The 23,479-nt window shown below is 38.2% G+C and overlaps 1 protein-coding gene across 1 annotated transcript; it reads left to right on the top strand.

Moving 5' to 3' along the window:
- Positions 1-1,045: 1,045 nt before the first annotated feature.
- On the top strand, positions 1,046-22,141 carry ace2 (angiotensin I converting enzyme 2; the record flags this gene model as incomplete). The annotated part of the gene is made up of 18 exons (XM_083996885.1): positions 1,046-1,237; positions 1,707-1,865; positions 2,376-2,469; positions 3,668-3,811; positions 4,470-4,582; positions 5,438-5,543; positions 6,233-6,330; positions 6,454-6,626; positions 8,497-8,723; positions 10,119-10,263; positions 10,388-10,486; positions 11,558-11,680; positions 12,377-12,555; positions 13,280-13,338; positions 13,863-13,960; positions 14,052-14,168; positions 17,055-17,249; positions 22,039-22,141. The coding sequence occupies 18 exons, from the start codon at positions 1,046-1,048 to the stop codon at positions 22,139-22,141; spliced, it is 2,424 nt and encodes an 807-aa protein (XP_083853011.1).
- Between the last annotated feature and the right edge of the window lie 1,338 nt (positions 22,142-23,479).

The following is a 23,479-nucleotide window of genomic DNA, read 5'->3' as shown; positions in this document are numbered from 1 at the left end:
ATTTTACTATTTTACTACATTTTATCTAGTATCTTTGTCTTCTTCTCATTTTATCTATTTTACTTCATTTTATCTAGTGTTTTCCACATTGCAAATGACTGAGTGTAAGACAGCGTTTCCTCGATGTCTCTAAAATCCAATGTTCTAAAAATGATTGTGTGAATGTGAATGTGAATGTGAATGTGAATGTGAATGTATGTGTGTCTCCCAATATGTGTTCCTCCCTATGTTCCTTGTTTTTATCATGTGAAGCACTTTGAGCCGTGGGCATGAAACGTGCTATACTAATAAAGCCTGATTGATTGATTGATTGATTGATTGAGCACAGAGTGAAGGTGAAACAATGGGAACTCATTCAAGACTAATGAGTTGTCAGAGATCAGAATCTGTTGGTGTAAAAGGAAAAACAGCAGTTTACTACTGTGGAAATAACAATGAATGAGTTTCAATGAGCAAAGTGAAATCTAATGTTTTGCATCTTCTGTTATAAACAGTTTTCTTGTCTGTAACAACATCTCTGTCCTGGCTGATGGATCCTCCTCTGAGTTTTTCCTCAGTGGATGTGAAGGTCTAAGATCAGAGGATGTTGTTATGATGCTGTGTAGAGACCTTTGAGACAAACTGTTTGTAAAAACGGAGTAATTGCCTTGACTTGTCTAATCTTCCATCATGGTATTTTACCACAAGTTTTGCACCTTTACATGTAAAAAAAACAAAAGCTTTATTATCTTTTCTTGACACTCATATGTATCTTACCGTTTTCTAATAGTTTGATCTTGTTTCATTGATTCTATTTACTGTTTTTAAAAGGTTTTGATAGGTTGACTGGTGGTGAACCTTAGTGTAAACCTTTGTCTTTTGATAATCAGAGTGTAATAACTGCGACTGGGTGACGTTGCCTCTTCTATCTGTAAAGCTGGATCCTCCCTCGGTTATGGCTCTGCCGTCCAAAGGCCAAGGCAGCGCAGCGGGTTGTAGAAACTGTAAAACTGAGCCCGTTGTGCGTCCTTCTCTCAGTCCAGTCGGTGTTTGTGTCGTTGTCAACATGTCTCTCAGGTTCCTCGTGGCGCTGCTCGCCGTCACCGGCGTCACCGTTTCTGCTCAGGCCGACATGGAGAGTCAGGCCGAGGCGTTTCTGAAGAAGTTCGATGAGGAGGCCACCAGGCTTATGTACCAGTACTCTCTGGCATCGTGGGCCTACAACACCAACATCACCCAGGAGAACTCAGACAAACTGGTGCGTGGTGGATCCTGAACGAGTAACTTTATAGCGTTTATTGCGCTGTACTATACTATATTTTGGTTTCGTTGTGTTCTCAATCCATTCTAGCACAACTCCATTAAGAAACCCTGTCCTGGTCTTGCATTGTTGCATCCTCATCCATCTTATCCATCCATAAACAGTCTTTTTTTTGTTTTTTCTTTTGTCATAGTAGCGTCATGTTAATTGTCTCTCTTTGTAGTTTTTTTGTCTGTTGGTTTCTGTTGGATACATGTGTGTTTTTTCCTGTTTTATGAATTCTGTTGTCATGTCCTTGTGTTTATTTTAATGGCTTTTAACACCTTGCCAGGAGGACTACGGGGGAGGACTATGTCCATTAATGTGCATTGTCCTCCTTAAATAAACATAAAATAAAAATAAATAAAGAACAGATTTGTTGTGGCTGAAATGACCGATTTACTTCATCTGTTTGTTTCATCTGCAGTCGGCGGAGGGGAAAATTTGGGGCGCTTTCTACACCAAGATGTCGGACGAGTCCCGGAAATACCCCATCGACCAGATCAAGAATCCAGAAATCAAACTACAGCTCATCTCCCTGCAGGACAAAGGAGCTGGAGCTCTGTCCGCGGACAAGGCTGCACATGTAAGACCACCACACTGCAAAAACTCAAAATCTCCCAGAGAATATTTGTCTTATTTCTTGTCAAAATGTCCCATTTCTAGTCAAAACTAATCTCTTTCCACTTTAAATAAGAATCATCACCTAAAAATTCACTTGTTTTAGATCATTTTCACTTGTTTCTAACAAATTTTCACTTGAAATAAGTAGAAAAATCTGCCAGTGAAAGCAAGTTTTTTGTGCTTGTAATAAGGAAGAAAAACTTGCTCCACTATCAGATTTTTCTACTTATTTCAAGTGAAAATCTGCTTGAAAGAAGTAAAAAGTGTCTTAAAAACAAGCTACTTTTTATGTGATGAGTCTCATTTTAAGTAGAATGAGATTTGTTTTGACTAGAAATCAGACAAATATTCTTGGTAAGATATTGAGTTTTTGCAGTGCATGTTGCATCTAAAGCACAACATGTTATTCATGTTTATAAAAGCTGCACCTTCTCAACGACTCACTACTTCTTCCACTCTGTCGTTCCTGCAGCTGAGTAAAGTCATGAGCGAGATGAGCACCATCTACAGCACAGCCACCGTGTGTCTGATGGACGACCCCGGCAACTGTCAGACTCTGGAGCCAGGTACGATCTGTTCACGAGGAGCCGATAGATAGATAGATAGATAGATAGATAGATAGATAGATAGATAGATAGATAGATAGATAGATAGATAGATAGATAGATAGATAGATAGATAGATAGATAGATAGATAGATAGATAGATAGATAGATAGATAGATAGATAGATAGATAGATAGATAGATAGATAGATAGATAGATAGATAGATAGATAGATCTGTATTCATCCCGAAGGAAATCCTTCTGCCAGGATGCTCCAAAGGGAAATGTGCAAGGGAGATAAATAGGAAACACGTGACGACGGCAGATAAACCAGTTTATAATTAACATGGAGACGGAGGAAAGGAAAACCGGTTTTAGAACAACGTTTTTTTTTACAAGATCCTGTGTTAACTTTAACGTTTCCTCTTTTTAACTTTAAACTCAGACTGAAACTGACTGAGGTCCTTTTACTTGAGTATTTCCATTTAAACTTCTACTCCACTACACGTTTGTGCATGAAATATTGTGTTGAAATACAAATTTCACAACATTAACTGATAATTTAAACTTAAACTTTAAACTTCTCAAAGTCCAAAGAGGTAAAACCATCTAATAAATAATAAAACAATAAAAAGTAAGTCCAGATATGTCCAATAAATAAATAAATAAATACAGGTTCATGAGGAAGAACTTTGTTTTAATCATCTCACACGTCTTCAGGAGACGCCTGAAAAAGTAGAAACATAAGAATATTATGTAATTATGTATTTTAGTTTCAAATATTTCATCAAATGTATATCATGTTGGGCTGTTTTATTTATAAAGATCTTTTTTTAATGGATCATAATGATTGTAATGTGAAATGTGAAGAAATAGAGAAATAAATCATCATAAAATTAAAAAGACAAAACAGGATTGAGCCTCTTATCTCCACTTACAAACGACATCCCAGTGTTTTTATTTTATGATATTTTATTCCACAGTTGATGAAACCACAAATATTTATTTCAGTAAATCTTTATCTTTCATTTTTTATGTAAATTGCTTTTTTTTATGCAGTGAATTTCTGTATTATAATTTCTTTTCTGACTCTGACGACCATTGTTGTTTTTACATACAGGATCAGCCTCTTATGGCTTCCACCTCCTGCACAATGTTTAACTTCACTATTTAAAATATAAACTTAACTAAACATTTCTCTTGGCTCACATCCGTCCAGGTCTGGAACATGTGATGTCGTCCAGCAGGAACTACGCCGAGCGGCTGCACGTGTGGGAAGGCTGGAGGAGGGAGACGGGGAAGAGGATGAGGCCGCTGTACGAAGACTACGTCGACCTGAAGAACGAAGCTTCCAAACTCAACAGTGAGAAGAAAACGTTTATTTCATCAACTAGAGAAAATGCGTTTTAAGACGTAAACAGTCGGCCGTAATAAAGTGTTCAGATGTAGCATGAGGATTAATTGATCGGATCCTCTCAGTAACTTCCTGTTAACACACATCTGATTGAAAACACTTAAACCACAGTAAAAGGGTCAGTGACGTGAAATCTCACTATATACAGTACAGGAAAAATACATCTGGACTCAAATGTGGAATAAACATAATTCACTTTTACAAAACAACACTATCTTAACAAATTTTACATCATTTCTCACATTATTTAGAAGAAAAGCTTTTTGTTTTTAAGATGCTGTGTATGTCCTGCTCAGTGTTGGCAAAATGCATTAAAATTTGAATATAGAAATAATACAGAAAAAAAGAATCTATTTAAATTTCACTTTTTCAGAGGAAAGTATATTTTATGAGTTCAGTTCAACTTCAACTCATGTGTAGGTGGATCAACTATTTAATATTCATCATTCTTCAGTCTGACTTTTGTTAAAAAATGGTGCAAATGACATAAAACCAACACGAATATGAAATGTAACAACAGTTTTTTTTTAAGATATTTCTGAATTTCTCATCATTTGTCACTGAACCTGCTGTAAGAGTGAACTGACTGAGTGTGTGTCGCTCTCAGAGTTTGAAGACTACGGCTCCTACTGGAGATACAACTATGAGACGATTGAGGAGGACAAGTTCAAGTACACGAGGGACCAGCTGATGGACGACGTCCGCTCCGTTTACACAGAGGTTCGTCTAAAGCTTCTTCTCTCTTCTCTCCTCTTGTCTTTGACTCATTTAAAAACTCTCAACACTCACTTCTCCAACTGCACCAAAGACTTGAATGTATTTACACATCACTGCTGTTTTTACAAGACAATAATATAATTTATTGTCCCACTACGGGAAATTTGTCTTGGTCTCAGCAGCTGCAACATAAACGCCTCGTTGGCCACAATGACAAAAAGACAATACTTCAATACAATAATACTGACATATAACATATCCCATAACATCACACATAGTATAACACATTCACACAGCAATGGAAGCAACACATACTGAAAATCAGTATTGTTTCAGAATTTACTCACATGTTTTAATATAATTTGAGACTGTTTTATTCAGTTTATTCTATTCTATCTTTTTAATGTCATTGTACAGTGTGTATAATGACAATAAAGTTTATTGAAATATAAAAAACATAAGAAATGTTATTACTAAAACACAACCTGACTTTAGCTGAACTCTCTCACTTCCCTTTGGAAACGATTTAACCTTCATTCATCACTTCTCTCTCACTCTGAGCTGAGGACTGAGACTGGACTAAAGAAGAAATAATAAAAACAAAGTTTTAACTCTTTCCATATTCAAACTAACACATACTGATTACTCTCAATCCAACATTCTCAGACTGTTTCTCATTGATTTCCTTTATTTCCTACTAGAAATAAACTGCACATCTTTGTTATCTTAATCTATAATGTACAGTTCCTGTGTGTTGCAGTAAAACACTCTCAGTCGGAAGCTTTAAAAGTTCAGTAACAACAATAAAGTCAGTGATTATAACTGAGGTTTATTGTGTTTATTGTGTTTCCCCCTCAGATCATGCCGTTGTACAAGGAGCTGCACGCCTACGTCAGAGCCAAACTCATGGAGGTTTATCCAGGACACATTGATCCAGAAGGACCGCTGCCTGCTCACCTGCTCGGTGCGTGGACCAGGTTTATTATCGATCACATGAATCAATCTGAACCATTAATAATTAACACGGCTGATATCACTGATCCTGCTACTCTTCCTGGATCTAAACCTTCTCTCACTTCCAGGTTATTCAATAAAAGGGTTTTCATTAAACGGTTAAAGACCAAATATACATAGACACATATACATAAAATAGAGAGTAAAAATAGAGAGAATCACTTAATGAGAAAAGTCTCATCACATAATCCAAATGTAATTTACACCATTCTGAAAAAGTAGTTTAACATCATCGTAAATTATATTAAAATATGATCTTACAGAGCATTTAAAGTCCTGTAGTTATGAAATATACTTTACATGTTCTTAAATTTTAAAGCTTGTTAAAGTTAAACTTTGTCTCCCTCTGCTGTCGACATCTCATCACTACAACTTGGATCATATTACAGTTAAATACGAACTTTTAAGATGGAAATTGTTCAGATTATAGAAATATTAAATTTATATCATTTAGTAATTTGGTTGTTTAAAGGCCACAGTACAGGTACAGACTGTGACAGGGGCAAAACCAGTGCAACACATGTGTGATATCCTCCTTTTGGTTTTTCTTTCTAACTCCTATGTGAGGTCTGTTGTAAAAACATGTGAGTGTTTTTTTGAGTGGAAATTAAATAAATCCCTGTTGTTGTGATTGACCAGGTGACATGTGGGGCCGATTCTGGACCAACCTGTACCCGCTGTCCGTCCCCTACCCCGACAAACCAGACATCGACGTCAGCAGAACGATGGTGGAGCAGGTAGAAACCGCTCAGCGTGGTTCTTTTATAATATGAACTAACTAACACATGCGACAAAAAAAACACTTTAAACACTTTAAACCTGGAACTGAAATGTGAAACTTGTGGAACTTCAACCTTCAGGGCTGGACCGAGCGTCATTTTTTTGAAGAAGCAGAGAAGTTCTTCATGTCCGTCGGCCTCTACGAGATGTTCGACAACTTCTGGAACAACTCCATGTTGGTGAAGCCGGACGACGGACGGAAGGTGGTGTGTCACCCCACGGCCTGGGACATGGGCAACAGAGAGGACTTCAGGTAAAACAACACAACTCAGGTTCATTATCACATTATGCTCATTTATATTTATCAGTATGAAGAAGTCAGATTGTTATACACTGCAAAAACTCAAAATCTTTCAGAGAATATTTGTCTTATTTCTTGTCAAAATGTCTCATTTCTAGTCAAAACTAATCTCTTTCCACTTAAAATAATCCTAAAAATTAACGTGTTTTTAGATCATTTTCTCATGTTTCAAACATATTTTCAATTGAAATAAGTAGAAAAATCTGCCAGCAAGTTTTTTGTGCTTGTAATAAGAAAGAAAAACTTGCTCCACTATCAGATTTTTCTACTTATTTCAAGTGAAAATATCCTTGAAAGAAGTAACAAGTGTCTAAAAACAAGCTGCTTTTTGAATTGAATTGAATTGAATTGAATTAGCTTTATTAATCCCGAAGGAGGGAAATTTGTTTGTCACAGCAGCACACAACAATAAAAAAGCAAATACACAATATTAAAATAGACAGATAAATACTCCAGGCACACACACAACAATCATTTTATGTATAGCTATGTATAAATATACTTATTTTAGGTATAATGAGATTTGTTTTGACCAGAAATGACATTTTGACTAGAAATAAGACAAATATTCTTGGTAAGATTTAGAGTTTTTGCAGTGTAAGGTTATTGTAAGGTTATTGGCCTTTGACTTGTCATGAGGACAATAAATCCTCCACATACTAATATTCATGATAACCTTTTTATTAGATTTATTGCACAAAGACTGATTAACAGGAAAAACTTTAAAACTTAAACCGAGCTGCTCTTTGTCTCTTTGACTTTTGCAGCTGTTTGAGTTGCTGCATGTGTTTTCCTGCTGAGCACATGCAAGTAATCTGACCCTAGATCAGTACAACGGGAGCCATAAATCAGAACGTGCTGTAACAATGCTACTGCTCGTTAATCTCTGAGTCATTCTGTCCTGCTGATAAAGATAAACAACAAGGTCTTAATGCTGTCAAATATTAATCAGAGGGTTTTAGTGTCTGGAGTCGTAAAGTTTGTCCAAATCCAGAAGTTAAGTTTGGGTTAACCCTCTGGCTTCGTTCACACTCACTAGAAGTTTTATGTTATTTGCTGATTTTACTGCATAAAGTTTTTACCTAACATCACTTCTTGTCATAAAAATGTAAAATATCCATTCATTTTTTAATTTTTTAACCCTTCAAATGCCAGTTTTTTTGCACAGTGCTCCGAAATGACCTCAAAAAGAGACAATTTTCTATATTATTATTATCATTATTATTATTTTTATTATAACACACCTACATCAACATTATGTCATTCAATTGCTCCATTGCATTTCAGTGAGCCATCATATGGAGACTAAGAATATTACATGAAATTGCTCGTTTGGCCAGATGATATAATTTTGTAGAAACAAGTGTTGAGTTTGGAATGAAGGACATTTGGCCTGAATTGTATGATTTAATACTGTAAACAACAAGGAATTCAAAATATATATATGGAGGTTTACAGTATATTATTAATATATTTAAAGAGCTGAAGTGGAAAATTGAAAATTAAAAAATCCAGACCCCTGAGAAATGTTATTCAATCTGCATTAAAAAAAGAAAGTAAAATGGACACAAATGTCCAGACAGAAATGAAATGAAACTTTCCACGTATGAAACCATGTAACTCCACCGGTCTCCTCGAGTCCTCGGACTGAATTCATCTTTATTAAACTCCAGTGTCACGTTGACTCATCAGATCGGAGGCTTTTTATTGGTACAGTTGATCAGATACGGTATCTCCTCGGCCACCTCGACACACCTGTATCACATCGTGTACCTGCTGACAGCAACACTTCTCTCTCTCCTCCCTGCCATGTGTTCTTCAGGATCAAAATGTGCACCGAGGTCAACATGGACAACTTCCTCACCGTGCACCACGAGATGGGACACAACCAGTACCAGATGGCGTATCGCAACCTGTCCTACCTGCTGAGGGACGGGGCCAACGAGGGTTTCCACGAGGCCGTGGGCGAGATCATGTCGCTGTCCGCCGCCACGCCCAAACACCTGCAGAGCCTGGGGCTGCTGCCCGACGACTTCAAATACGACAATGGTAAACCCACAGGAGTGTTAGTTCTGCAAAACATGACAGCTGCTATAACTTGTAGGTTTATTAATAAAAAAAGAATGGATTCATTAGTGACAGAAACCTTCTGCAACCAGAGAGACAGGAAGTAAAATACACATGTTTCTCTTCTACTGTGGAAATATGTATCTGCTGCTTTGTCTTCATCATGTTTACTCAGTTTATTTGTCAGATCCAAGGGTTTTCCTTAAATGATTTTAAAATACAGCAAGAAAACATTAAGAGTTTATATGAAAACTTATATATTATGTATAAAATTACAGATTGATCAACATGAAACAAACAGACAGAAGAGAAGTCACACTGGAACTAAAACTAGACACTGCAGTTTTTTTTTATAAAAGAAAAAAAAATACATGTAATTTTAATGGAATAAATACTAAATAATAAATAAATATATATATAAAAAATAAACAAGGATACTTTGACATGATGATGAAGTAAATGTAAGTAAAGTAACAAAGTACCACTGAAAACAAAAGGACAAAACAAATCAGTCCTCAGATAGGACAGTGGAGATAATAAGACAGGACACAGGGAGAGAACAGGGGAACAGACACACAGTAAACGGTCGTGTTGGTTGGGAGTCAAACCAGCGATCGGACCAAAGGTCATATTTATTGATTGATTGATTGATTGATTGATTTATTGTCATTGCACATGTTGAGAAAGTTTTCCTGATCCTACTAAAAAGGTTTTGAACAACACAAACTGAGGGTTTGATCCAGATGAAAACCAAGACTGGATCACGTGATCTAATCCGATCTCAGAATCCGTTTTTTGGTTTTGAAACAACCCATTTTCAAGATTTGATCCGATCCATTATCCAAAATCCGATCAGATTAGTCTTCTTTTGAACAACTGGGATCAGACACAACAGCAGCTGCAGTCAGATCAGTGAAAAGACCCATCGACCTCCTCTTTTCTCTGTATCATAAACTCTACACTGCAAAAACTCAAATGTCTTACCAAGAATATTTGTCTTATTTCTAGTCAAAACAAATCTCATTCTACTTAAAATAAGACTCATCACATGAAAAGCAGCTCGTTTTTAGACACTTTTTACTTCTTTCAAGCAGATTTTCACTTGAAATAAGTAGAAAAATCTGATAGTGGAGCAAGTTTTTCTTTCTTATTACAAACACAAAAAACTTTTTCTACTTATTTCAAGTGAAAATCTGCTTGAAAGAAGTAAAAAGTGTCTAAAAACAAGTAATTTTTTAGGTGATGAGTCTTATTTTAAATGGAAAGAGTTAGTTTTGACTAGAAATTAGACATTTTGACAAGAAATAAGACAAGTAGTCTTGGAAAGATTTTGAGTTTTTGCAGTGTGAATGTTGATTATTTGTTGTTGTTGCTTAGATACGGAGATCAACTTCCTGCTGAAGCAGGCGCTGACCATCGTGGCCACGCTGCCGTTCACCTACATGCTGGAGGAGTGGAGGTGGCAGGTGTTCGCTGGGAACGTCACCAAGGACGAGTGGATGAAGCAGTGGTGGGAGATGAAGTAAGAGCACGACTGTCGTCCACCTCATACAAACAAACACACAAACAAACAAACAAACTGTAGATAAACGTGCAGCAGCAGCAGCATCAGCATCACTGAGTCGCCTCTGTCTCCGTGGTAACAGGAGAGAGCTGGTGGGCGTGGTGGAGCCGATTCCCAGAGACGAGACCTACTGTGACCCCCCCGCTCTGTTCCACGTGTCTGGAGACTACTCCTTCATCAGGTACAGTAAGGCTGCAGCCGCTTATTATGGGATGTCTTCAGACTTCAATTCAACACTATCATAAAGGTGCATCGATCCAGTGTTTTGATCCAGATCCAGGTGCAACTGTGGGTTAAAAATAATCTGCTCTTGTGTTAAAGTGTTGTAGTTTCTTTTATTTTTGCACTGTAAAAAAAAGAATCTGTTAATATTTTGGTTGTAAATATTTTTTCCTTCACTTTTCTTAGTCTAACACATCATCACTGGATAAACTGGACACATTCATGCAACTATTTTACAGATTATTTTCACTTTCACTGCATAAAAACTGCCACATGGGCGACACTACACTACGACCGAGTATTAGGGCCACATTGACAAATAAAAAAATCACAAACTTCGAGAATAAAGTCGTAAATTTACTACTTTATTCTTGTAATGTTATGACTTTTTTTCTCGTAGGAAATGTACGACTTTATTCTCGTAAATTTACGACTTTATTCTCGTAAATTTACGACTTTTTCTCGTAGGAAATGTACAACTTTATTCTCGTAAATTTTACGACTTTATTCTTGTAGATTTACGACTTTTTCTCATAGGAAATGTATGACTTTATTCTTGTAAATTTATGACTTTTCTCGAAGTCTGTGTTTTTTTTTTCTCAATGTGGCCCTAATACTCCGTCGTACTACACTACCTCAGTATTATTATTACAGTATTTAACTATAAAACTCATCAGAACACAGCTCACCTGTTAAAGTCAGCTACTGTGATTGTTTTAGTCCCATAATGTTTTTTTGTTTCTATTTTCTATTTTATTTTAGATTTTTAAAAAATCTATCTTTGTTCTCTTCCTTCTTCTCTTCTGTATATTACATTTTCATTATTTTTTCATTTTCTATATAAATATCTGTATCAGAAGAACTTCCCTCCAGGGATCAATACAGTCAAACAGTGTAAAATGACAGAACAACAAATTATTTTACTGTAGAAACTGCAGTAAATTTGTTACAGTGTTGTATGTGAGAGGCGCTTAGTGTAAAACAGTCACCAACCTGTGTGTGTGTGTGTGTGTGTGTGTGTTGGATGCAGGTACTTCACAAGAACCATCTACCAGTTCCAGTTCCAGAAAGCTCTGTGCGACGCAGCCAATCACACGGAGTCGTTGGCGACGTGTGACATCACAGGTTCAAAAGAAGCAGGAACCAAACTGAGGTGAGAAAAACTTCCTGTTCCTCTTTTTTCTTTGTTTTTGTTATTACATATGTATGAATGTTCATGTTCCTCCCACATGAATCTGTTTCAATTCTCTTTCCTTTTAATTTTTTTTTTTTTAAATTCTTCTGCAAACGATAGATGAGCAGAAAGGCAAATGAATTTCCCTTTGCACTGCAAAAACTCAAAATCTTTCCAATAATATCCGTCTTATTTCTTGTCAAAATGTCTCATTTCTAGTAAAAACTAATCTCTTTCCACTTTAAATAAGACTCATCACCTAAAATTTAACTTGTTTTCAGATCATTTTCACTTGTTTAAAACAAATTCTCACTTGAAATAAGTAGAAAAATCTGCCAGTGAAAGCAAGTTTTTTGTGCTTGTAATAAGGAAGAAAAACTTGCTCCACTGTCAGTTTTTTCTACTTATTTCAAGTGAAGATATGCTTGAAAGAAGTAAAAAGTGTCTAAAAACAAGCTACTTTTTAATGTGATGAGTCTTATTTTATGTATAATTAGATTTTAGATTTTTTGACTAGAAAAGACATTTTGACTAGAAACAAGACAAATATTCTTGGTAAGATTTTGAGTTTTTGCAGTGTGGGGATTAATAAAGTCGTTCTTATTCTTATTCTTATTCTTGTTATTCTTATGAAACCATCTTCATCCTCGTCATTGTCGTGGATGTTTTGAACAGGAACATGTTGGAGCTGGGCCGGTCCCAGTCCTGGACTCGAGCTCTGGACACCATCGCCGGTCAGACCAACATGAACGCTCGACCTCTGCTCGACTATTTCCAAAAGCTCCACGACTGGCTGAGGCTGGACAACCAGAAGAACAACAGGAAAGTCGGCTGGAGGACAGACATAGACCCATGTGAGTTGTTATCACTAAGATTAATGATTTATTGAATATTGTTGTGTTTTTATGGGTCAGCTGTTTCCTCCTGTTTACAGTCACTGTGCTGCGTTAACCCTCTAGAACTGATGTCCTCATTTTGTCTTCACTGCAAAAACTCAAAATCTTACAATCATTTCTAGTCAAAACAAATCTAATTATACTTAAAATAAGACTCATCACATTTAAAAAGTAGCTTGTTTTTAGACACTTTTTACTTTTTTCCAAACATTTTTCACTTGAAATAAGTAGAAAAATCTGATAGTGGAGCAAGTTTTTCTTCCTTATTACAAGCACAAAACAATTTGCTTTGACTGGCAGATTTTTCAACTTATTTCAATTTAAAATTAGTTTGAAACAAGTGAAAATTATCTAAAAACAAGTTAATTTTTAGGTGATGAGTCTTATTTTAAGTGGAAAGAGATTAGTTTTGACTAAAATTGAGACATTTTGACAAGAAATAAGACAAATATTCTTGGAAAGATGTTGAGTTTTTGCAGTGTTGCTTTAAGTTTAAATCCAAACTAAAGACAGTCATCTGAGCGCTGTGTAATCTGTGACAGGACAAACAACAACTCTCCCGTTATTACGCAACAACTGTGACTCAGGAAAACTTTGCAGTTTCTGTCAAAATTTCCCTGAGGACTTTTTTTTTTTTTTTAAGGGAGTGGAAAAAACCTACACAGTTTGAAGTCACTTACAGATTCAAAGAATGCCATCAAAGTGAGACTGAGCCTGAAGGCGGCGATGGGCGACAACGCTGTGAGTGTTACAGATGTTACTATTACTGTGTTGTGGTGGTTACACTGCAAAAACTCAAAATCTTACCAAGAATATTTGTCTTATTTCTAGTTAAAATGTGATTTCTAGTCAAAACAAATCTTAAAATAAGACTCATCACATAAAAAGTAGCTTGTTTTTTAGACACTTTTTACTTTTTTCAAGCATATTTCCACTTGAAATAAGTAGAAAAATCTGATAGTGGAGCAAGTTTTTCCTTCTTATTACAAGCACAAAAAACCTGCTTTCACTGGCAGATTTTTCTACTTATTTCAATTGAAAATTTGTTTGAAACAAGTGAAAACTGTCTAAAAACAAGTACATTTTTAAGTGACAAGTCTTATTTTAAGTGGAAAGAGATTAGTTTTGACTAAAATTGAAACATTTTGACAAGAAATTAGACAAATATTCTTGGAAAGATTTTGAGTTTTTACAGTGTAGCTACAGTATTATCTGAACTGCAGCTTGTTTGATACTGAATATTAATATATGTCGATGTTTTTCAGTATGAGTGGAACAAGAACGAGCTGTACCTGTTCAGGGCCAGCGTGGCGTACGCTCTGAGGCAGTTCTACAGCCAGAAGAACCAGACCCTCGAATTCACGTCAGTCTCCACTGCATCAACATCAAAACAGGAAAATACTCATCACCTTTGCTTTTTTCTGACTTGATTTTGTTGCTGTTTTCTCCTGCAGGGCAGAAGACGTCCACGCCTATAAAGAATCTCCCAGAGTCTCCTTCTACATCGTCGTCACCTACCCAAAGGATAACACCACCTACATCCCAAAGAGCGACTTGGAGGCCGCCATCAAGTGAGACCACACAAATCCACTGTTACACAATATCCCAAACACTGAAGCTTGTTTTTGATTTAATCTGTTATAGCCTATCCACCACTTTATTTTCCCACGATCCATTGCGTCACACCACAACAGCATTCTAGCTAGCGGCTAACTGGTAGCGTTAGCCACCAGTTCTAGCGAGCGGCTAACTGGTAGCGTTAGCCACCAGTGTAGGCACCAAATGTGGGGGCTCCGGGCTGCCAAAACCGTTTTGACTAAATCTGATGTTTGTTAAGTCTAGAAAACGAATTATTGAACAAACATTACTATTTCTGTGTGCACGTTTTTGTAATTAGTCATGGTTATCGTAGTTGTTAGCTTTGCTGCTGCTGACAGCTAACAGCAGCAGCTAAGCTAACACCAGGACGTCAGCTGTTAAAACCCTCCCGTTGTCAGACACGACATGAAACTACTCCAGTTAGCTAACAGCTAACGGTTAGCCCAGCTAATCTAAAATGTTTGTTCAACAATTCGTTTTATAGACTTCATAAACATCAGAGTAGACACAACGGTGATACAGTGACGTGAAAATCGTCTGTATTGTTCTCATTAAAATTAGGTGATGATTATAAATAAAGTCATCACGGCCGATGTCGATCAACCAGTCTATGCTATCAACAATACAGTAACGGTGGAATAGAGTGTAATGGCGACACCCAGCGTCCTTCTCCGGAAAGTTGTGGATAGAGTTAAATAAATAAGTAATTTTATTTATATAGCTGCAGCACATTTCATATGACAGGCGCGGACTCAATGTGCTTAAAGCTAAAATAAAAGCTTGCAAAGAAATGTCTTTAGTTTACTTATTAAGGACGGGTTAGTCATATTAATTACTTTTATGCAATAATTGAATCCTAATAACTTTGTTCATGACTCAATATTGCTCTTTGCACTGAACTCAAGGTCAAACTCTTTGTTCATTTCTTCGGTTTATGACCAAACAGCTGTAAAACTGTCGTTCTCTGCGATAAACTGAGACAATGAACATGTTGAACACAAAGATCCTCGATACAGAAGACATTGTATTTTGAATCTGTGCCAGATTTTGTAGCTTCTGACCAACGCTATACAGTACAAGATCATATCAGTCTAAATTATTAATACGTAAAGAATGTTTAAGGACAGAGTTTGTTCCTAACATTTCTAATAATAAAATATGTTTGGAAGATTTGTGACATGGTAAAAAATGTTAATTTCTATGTTTATTTCTGGGTAATTATGGAAAAACTCTTCTTAAAGGGATAGTGGCCTTTTTTTTTTAAATGGGGTTGTATGATCTCCAAATAGCCCCTAAGTACTTTAATTGCAGTAGAAGACTCTCTGCACTCCTCCCGTTAGCAACGCCAGCCCATAATAGCCCTGCCCAGAGATTTACAACATACAGTGTTGTGAATGGACCCAAAGAAACGGCCTATTTTCACGGCCTAAAAGAGGTTTTACCTGAAAAAAAAAAAACAGTTCCATTGTTCGCTATAATATAATTTTTTCCAGCCCTTCAAAGTGCAGGAAACACAGTTTTTATTTGGACCTAACCAACTCACGTATCCCTCCGCCCAGGGTTAGCGCCTGCTAATAGGCCTATTTCACGAGATTCTGAAGTGACGTCATACAGACCGCCACAAAAGATTTCATTAGTGAGACTAACATTAATCTCCTAAAAAAAGTTTAACCAGTCAGCGGTAAACCTCTAAAAACCTGTGGATAAAGTTACCTGGATGTAGCCTACGAGCATCTGCCTACTAGCCCCCGGTCGCTGCTCCCTTTGCATTTCTCCCAAAACAAGCACATTTCCTAACAGGCAATATCTGGATAAACTGACAACAGGCTGCGGATTTAACGGCGATGTTCTCACATTAAAGAATATTAAAACTTTTAGCAGCATTACTGCTATCACTGTCAGTTGCTGCTGAACGGTGATAGCGATGCTAATTTGTTAGCCCGTCGTTAGCATTAAGCTAGCAGACGTTATGCTCAGTTAGCATTAAGCTAACAGACTTTATGCTTAGTAGTGGTACTGGCTGTGTGTGGTTTGAAGGTTGTTTCAAATAATGTGGGTTTGAGTGAACATCTTTGATGATTAAATACATATTGCCGCTTAATATGTTTTATGTAGGCTATGGCATTATTACAGTAGGCTAATGATTAGCCGCTAATCTTCCATTTGGACAGTGACAAATAAAACCTTGAAGCAAGAAGATTTTGTCGGAGAACTGACATTGATATACAGTAATTCAGTAACGGTTGTAAACCAGTGTACTGTTTAGTTTTAATATTTTGCCGTTCAAAAGCAAGCCAAACAAAGTCTTTTCCATCATCTCTTCGTATAGCCTACCCTGCTAGAAAAACCAGCATGGAAATGATGCTGGTCTATGCTGTTTGTTTGTTTTTTAGCAGTAGCCAAACCCACTTCTTTCTCAGGTCTTTCTTTCGGAAACTCATGGAAATGCAAGTACGGCTGTTTTTGTCTAGAATTTGTACACTGAGGTACGCAGCAGAAGCTTTTATTTTTGGATTCAGCCATTGCGCTTCCGCGACCGGAAGTAGTTTTACCCTGTAACGGAAACCGGAAGTACCTAAACCCGGAAGTCGTGAAATAGGCCTATCAGCAGTTGGTTAGGTCCAAATAAAAAAATAAAAAAATAGGCCGTTTCTTTGGGTCCATTCACAACACTGTATGATGTATGCAATTAAAGTACTTAGGGGCTATTTGTAGATCATACAACCCCACTTTTAAAAAATGCTACTATTCCTTTAAGGGGCGTGGAGGAAATAATCCTAAAATGAAGTTAGCATTGATGTTGAGTTGTTTTCTGCTGTGCCAGTGATAACGTTTAACTGTTTCCTCACTGATCTCAGGTTAAGTCGAGGTCGTATCAACGACGCCTTCCAGCTGGACGACGGGACGCTGGAGTTCGTCGGCGTCCCGGTGACTCTGGCGCCGCCCGTGGAGCAGCCGGTGCAGGTGTGGCTCGTCGTGTTCGGAGTGGTCATGGGACTCGTGGTGCTGCTGGGAGTCTACCTGGTCGTGTCCGGTATCAGAGAGCGCAAACAGTGAGTCATCATCATCATCATCACCGCCATCTTCCAATCCAATCCGTTTATATTTACAGAGCACATTTAAAAACAACCAAGTGCTTTTCAACAGAGGTGAAATAAATTAAAATCAACATTAAGTCAAATATAAAAACACAGCATATAAAGGCCCCCACACACCGCCCCGACGCGACCCGACGCCTACGGCCTCTTGTCCGACGAGTCTGTCGCCTCTCGTCGGCCACAGTCAGGAGAAAGGAAGCAGTGAAACACGTCGCCCCGACGACTGCCGACCAGAGCGATTGTTACAACAGAGTGGCGACACTCCCATAGAAATACCGACCAATTTTAAGTCATAAAGTGGTAATAATCTTTGCCATGTACAGTAACCATGTTGACCATGTTGACAAAATAAAATGTATTAGACTGATCGGTTCATTGTAAAACATTTATTTATTTACGTAAATGTAGTGATTTCGGTACGTAGCTCAGAGGCAGCCCTGCTCACTTTACATTCAAACAAACTAATGCCACTGCCACAGTTGTTAAATTTCATCAATGAGACCAACATTAATCTCCTAAACAGAATTTAACCAGCCAGCGGTAAACCTCTAAAAGCATGCGGGATCCCCCCGGGATGAGGACGGAGCTCGGCCCCGGCAGATCAGCTCAGGAGACTGGCTGCTGCTGCTGTGACAGACTCTGCACTTCTCCCAAAACAAACATCGGAGCAAATTTCTTAACAAGCGTTATAAACTGACCACAGACTCTGGATTAAACTGTGACGTGTTGACAGCGCTAAAAGCCAGAATTAAAACAGTTTTTAGCAGCTTTACTGCTCTGGCTGTCGGTTGCCGCGAAATGGCGATAGTGATGCTAATTTCTGTCTATGGTGTTTTACATTATACGTTAGCATTAAGCTAGCGGACTTTATATGCTTAGTTGTGACACTGGCTGTGTGTGTTTTGAACGTTGTTTCAAACTATGTGGGTTTGATTGAACATCTTTGATGCTTAAATATATATCGCTGCTTAATATATTGCTTTACTCCTCTTTTTATTTTATGTGCCATTTTTACTGTAGGCAAGGCTAGGACACCGTTTGTTTAGTGTGGTCACTACCGTCCCTCCCACACACCGCGCTGATTCGCTTAGGGCACCGCCAATCAGAATCGCCATAGCTAGCACACAGCCAGTCAGAGTAGCCGTCGAGTCTACTCTCCCGACGGCCGACGAGCCCCGACTGAGCTTATAGGAAGGCTGATGAGACAGTCTGTGGGGGTCTGCACATGTACTTAAAGGGATAGTTCAACATTTTGGCAAATTGGCCCATTGCCATAATCGCTATAGTCATAGCAGTAGGTTCGTTACCTTTAATTGTCAGTGTAAGCTAATTTTAGAACGGCGGAGCGAAGCAGCAGGCTGCTCAGAGCTACGCTATGGATGCTAAGGGAATTTCTTGGTTTCCCTCATCAAACTCATCAAATACACAATCCAACAACTCCAAAACACTGTCGTGGACAAGTTGTGAGCTGCACATTCACCACGCTATGAGATAATAACACAACGTTACGAGACGGAGCCGTTTAAGAGGTAAATTCATGCAAAACCACTGATGCGTGTTGCGTTCAGGGACAGTTTTTCAGCAAGCAGTCTCTGTATTTACCCTGTATTTACTTCGAAAACGGCTCAGTTTCGTAACGTTCCGTTATTATCTCATAGCGTGGTGATTGTGCAGGTCACAACTTGTCCACAAAAGCATTTTGGAGTTTGGGGATTTTGTATTTGATGAGTTTGATGAGGGAAACCAAGAAATTACTTTAGCCTCCGTAGCGTAGCTCTGAGCAGCCTGACGCTTCGCTCCTCCGTTCTAAAAATAGCTTGCACCGACAAATAAAGGTAACGAACCTACTGCTATGACTATAGGGATTATGGCAATGGGCCAATTTGCCAAAATGTTGAACTATCCCTTTAACCAATCCTATTTTTCTTGCACTCTCTAGTTTGCACTATACTATTTTAATGTTTGTGCTCTGTGTTGTGTCTCCTGTGTGTTCAGTTAGTCTGTAACTTTGTGTGTTTTGCTGCTGCTGCCGACCCGGAACAGGTCTCTCTTGTAAATGAGACCCTGGGTCTCAATGAGATTTTGCCTGTATAAATAACGGTTAATAAATAATAATGAATCGGGCCCGACGAGACCCGACAGCTTCCGACGCTCCCCGACGCAGATGAACACAGCAAACAGACGCTGTCCGACGAGACCCGATGCCCAACTGTCGGGCCGGTGTGTTCCTGGCTTAAAAGCAATTAAATGAATGGACAATAATAAGAGCATACAATAAAAGCAAAGCTGGGGGTTTGTTTCACATTACTTTACCCCAAAAGTAACTGAGTTATTACATTATAAAAGCAACTATAGCTTTATTTTTTAAATAAAATGCTCAAGTATGTCAAATTACTTGGACTTACGCCCCTGCTGGAGGAGATGGGGGAGAAGAGGCTGGAGGAGGTAGAGGAGGAGGAGATGGATGAGATGGAGGAGGAGAGGCTGGAGGAGGTAAAGGAGGAGAAGCTGGAGGAGGAGAGGCTGGAGGCTCACAGGTGAGGTTGAAAGACTAAACATTAGTCATGAGATTAAGCATTGTGACATGAGTTGGGTCAAGAACTCACAGTAGGGAGGGAGTGACATAGTTTATTATAGGCAATATTTTTGTCACCCCCCTAACCACCCTTATCTGTGCAGAGGAATACTTCCCAAGTACTTCCTGAATAGTTCACCGATTAGCGTCTCTTTTTCCAACCAGTTGATGGACTGAAGAAAATGTGTAGCCTATATAACGTACACTTACTGTACAAATGGATGTATTATTATTTTGTGTCAGGACTTCTTGAGTTAAGTAACGACACATTTTAGTGTCAGTAACCATAACGGTGTTATAACGGCGTAAACACCCTTTACAGTATATCATTAAAAAAGTTTAAAAGCAAATTAAAAGAACTCACATTCTCATGAACGTAAATACAATTGAACAGTGTATCTTTGGCTACCTGTCGGCCACTATAAGAGTCACATTTGCCCCCCCCCCCCTTTGCATGCATTGCATTATTAAAGGCATAATGTGTAGGAATTGACCCTTCGCCAACTCCTCCCACAAACGGCTATTGTCCAATCCTACGTTAGCAACCGTAACGATAGGCCTGGCAAGCTTTCCGCAGTGAGTCATTACGTTTGCTTTTGTGGACACATTTTGAGACTAGGACGAAAAACATTTGTTTGTAGAGAAGGATGTTGCTGCTGCTGCTACTACGGCGACGGCGGCGGCAGCAGCAGCAATATAGAGATGTTCAGATACAAGCGGACTTTTTTTCAACTTGAGCAAGTGTAAATATGGGGATAACGATATGTTCACCTCCGAAATCACAGCTGTACTTTTAGGGCTTTTACCTGGGCTGTTAGGCGAGGGATCCTCCAGGCAGGGACTGCTTTCACTGACTGATACAGCGGTGGGAGAAAAAAAACAGCAGCGAAAGCTGTATGTGGTTCACAATCGCCCCAGAACTTGCAGTTTGACAACGTTTCATGACCAGTGAGATGACCTAAGTCTTGGTGGGTTGATAGACGGTAAAATTACCGGTCCTTACTGCTGCTCTCTACATTGTCCAGTCGTGTCGTTGAACAGATGTTTTATCCTCCTGCGCGAGTCACGTCACTGAAAACTCTGAATGATCTTTGTGACTTCTTCTCTCTATTATCTCAGAACAGTTTATCCAGAAATGTGCTGATATTTCCTTTGAAATCGATACCAAATACTGCCAGGAGCATGGCTGGGAGTGAAAGCTTGCCCGGCGTAGCAACAGTAACCAAGGGGGCGGGGCTTACGCGAAGGGTCAATTCCCCCCATCTAGCGGTGCGGTTGCATATCTGAACGTATTCTTGATGTTGCATTCAGGTGAAATGGGGCAGACGTCAGACAGACAGACAACAGACGCTGCATGTAACAGGATAAACAAGCGTCTATGTAAACAAGTGGTCCGCCAGCACGAGGCAAAACAATACAGGCGTGACAACATGTTGTCATGGTGATGTGGTATTGTTTTACCGTTTTTCTCTGGTGGAGTAAAATGACGTCCGGTTGGTTTGCCGACGGCCGTCTGCCTGACTGCACCTGAATGCAACACCAGTGCCTCCGTCCTTCCTCACACTACACAGTGGTGACAGTTTTAACAGGCCAAGCCCACAGCTCCGCTCAGTTTCCGTGGTTACCTACGGTCACGATGCAACATGGCCGCCTCGGTTCGGTGCGTCGCCCACTTATGTATTTGTAACGACTTGTAACAACTCATTCTAAGGTACCAGAAAGCTTTCATTTGTATGCAGCTGTGATTCAACTTCAGTGAAATACGTATTTATGAAAGACAGATTTGATTTTTGCTAATAAAAAGCCAAATAAGTTACACACTGGGGTTTTAAGAAACAATACGACACAAAACGGACACCCCCACAATGAAAATAAACAATTTGTGCTGTACAACTCAGCAGTTTCTTTTGGCGGGCAGTAACCATAACCCTCGATCTGTGAGTCACCAGCATAAAAATGAAAAGAAACGTCACATTTCCTTAAAATTGAGCTAAAAGGGGAAGTAAACACACACAAAAAAGATTGGTCCAAGGATAGAGCCGTGAGGGACGCCACAAGAAAGCAGTGTTGAGGATGAGGTTGAGCCTCCTCTCCTGCAGATACTATGACGATTATATATAGTATATACTGTATATGTGAGACAATTTCTCTTCCTCTCTGTGTTTGTAGGAAAGCAATGAAGTCAACTGCGGAGAATCCGTACGATCTGTCCATCGAAGCACAGACCAACAAAGCCTTCGAGGACAGTGACGACGAACACACCGGCTTCTGATCCAGAGGAACCAGAGAGGAGTCATCAGTGTCCTCAGATATTATAAGAGCAAACATCAACATCACTAAATGTGTAAATGTGTAAAATTATTCATTTTTACCCTCATTATTATTATTGTACAGTGATGAATATTCCTGTAAGAATACACGTAGTATTTCTCTACACATGAGGTTTTATAAGGAGCTCAGCTCAACATGCACTGGAGGTTATTGTGCTGTTCTAGTTTGATGCATCAATACGTGCAATTAATTATTATTATTAAGAGTTTTTATAGAAATAGTGAACTTTTTTTCTTACCATGTAGTTCATATATAGTGTATCTAATGTCTTTTAAATGGCTTTTAATATAAATTGAATAAAGTGCAAAAATACAAATGAAAATATAATACTTTAAGTTGCATTTCATAAATGTCTGCATTAAGAAAAAAATATAATAGGATATATGCAATAACAACCAAGGATAACACAAATTTAAAGGTGCTATATGTTTTTCCTGCAGCTACAAAACCAGTGTTGAACATTAAAATCTGTTTGTACAAAATACAGAAGAAAAGTAACTAACCCTAACTCATCACTTCCTGTTTCATAAACACAGGAAACAAACGACGAAAAGTCACACGTTTCCATGAAGTGGAAAATTTGGTAAAAAGCCAAATTATAGATTAAATAATCACAATATATTTTTTACACACACAATGTTTAATATTAACCAGAAAGTAGTTGTATATTGTAATAAATATGTTGTAGATATTCAGAAATTATCAGTGTTGTATGACTCAAATGAATGATGGTTCATCAAAAGTATGTTGTTGTACTGTTTTTTTCATTTCATTTATTATATAATATTTAACACCTTTGCTTCTTTATTAATTTCACAAGCAGGAAAATAAAAAGACAGAAAACAAAGTATTAATTGGCTACATGTAGTCAGTGCTAAGTTATATTAAACTAACAGTTTCATTTATGGTTTATAACATTAATGTACATTTGTTGCTGCATTTACACATCAGTATCACATCTGTACGTGTTGACGTTATGCAATCAAAGGCAGTAATTACAAGTTTCATATTAAAGTTTGTGTTAACTGGATTCATGGACATGATTTACATCACAACTTTGCTCACATCCCATAACAATGTTCATCAGAAAGTGTTAAAGCAGAAGTAAGCGGAATGTTTGTGTTAATATAAGTCTTAAATAGTTGTATCTTCCGACAGCAATCACTTCTATAGTGTTTGGTCTGAAACACGGGTCTGTCAGTCACTCTGCTCTGCTGTAAGCTGAGGAGAAAACTTTACTTGTATCCTACAACCTTTATCCAATGAGGAGAGAGAACGG

The sequence above is a fragment of the Trachurus trachurus genome (assembly GCF_905171665.1).
Source record: "Trachurus trachurus genome assembly, chromosome: 3".
Classification (NCBI taxonomy): domain Eukaryota; kingdom Metazoa; phylum Chordata; class Actinopteri; order Carangiformes; family Carangidae; genus Trachurus; species Trachurus trachurus.
Note: the sequence above shows the minus strand (reverse complement) of the source record. Positions and strands in the feature narration are given on the sequence as shown.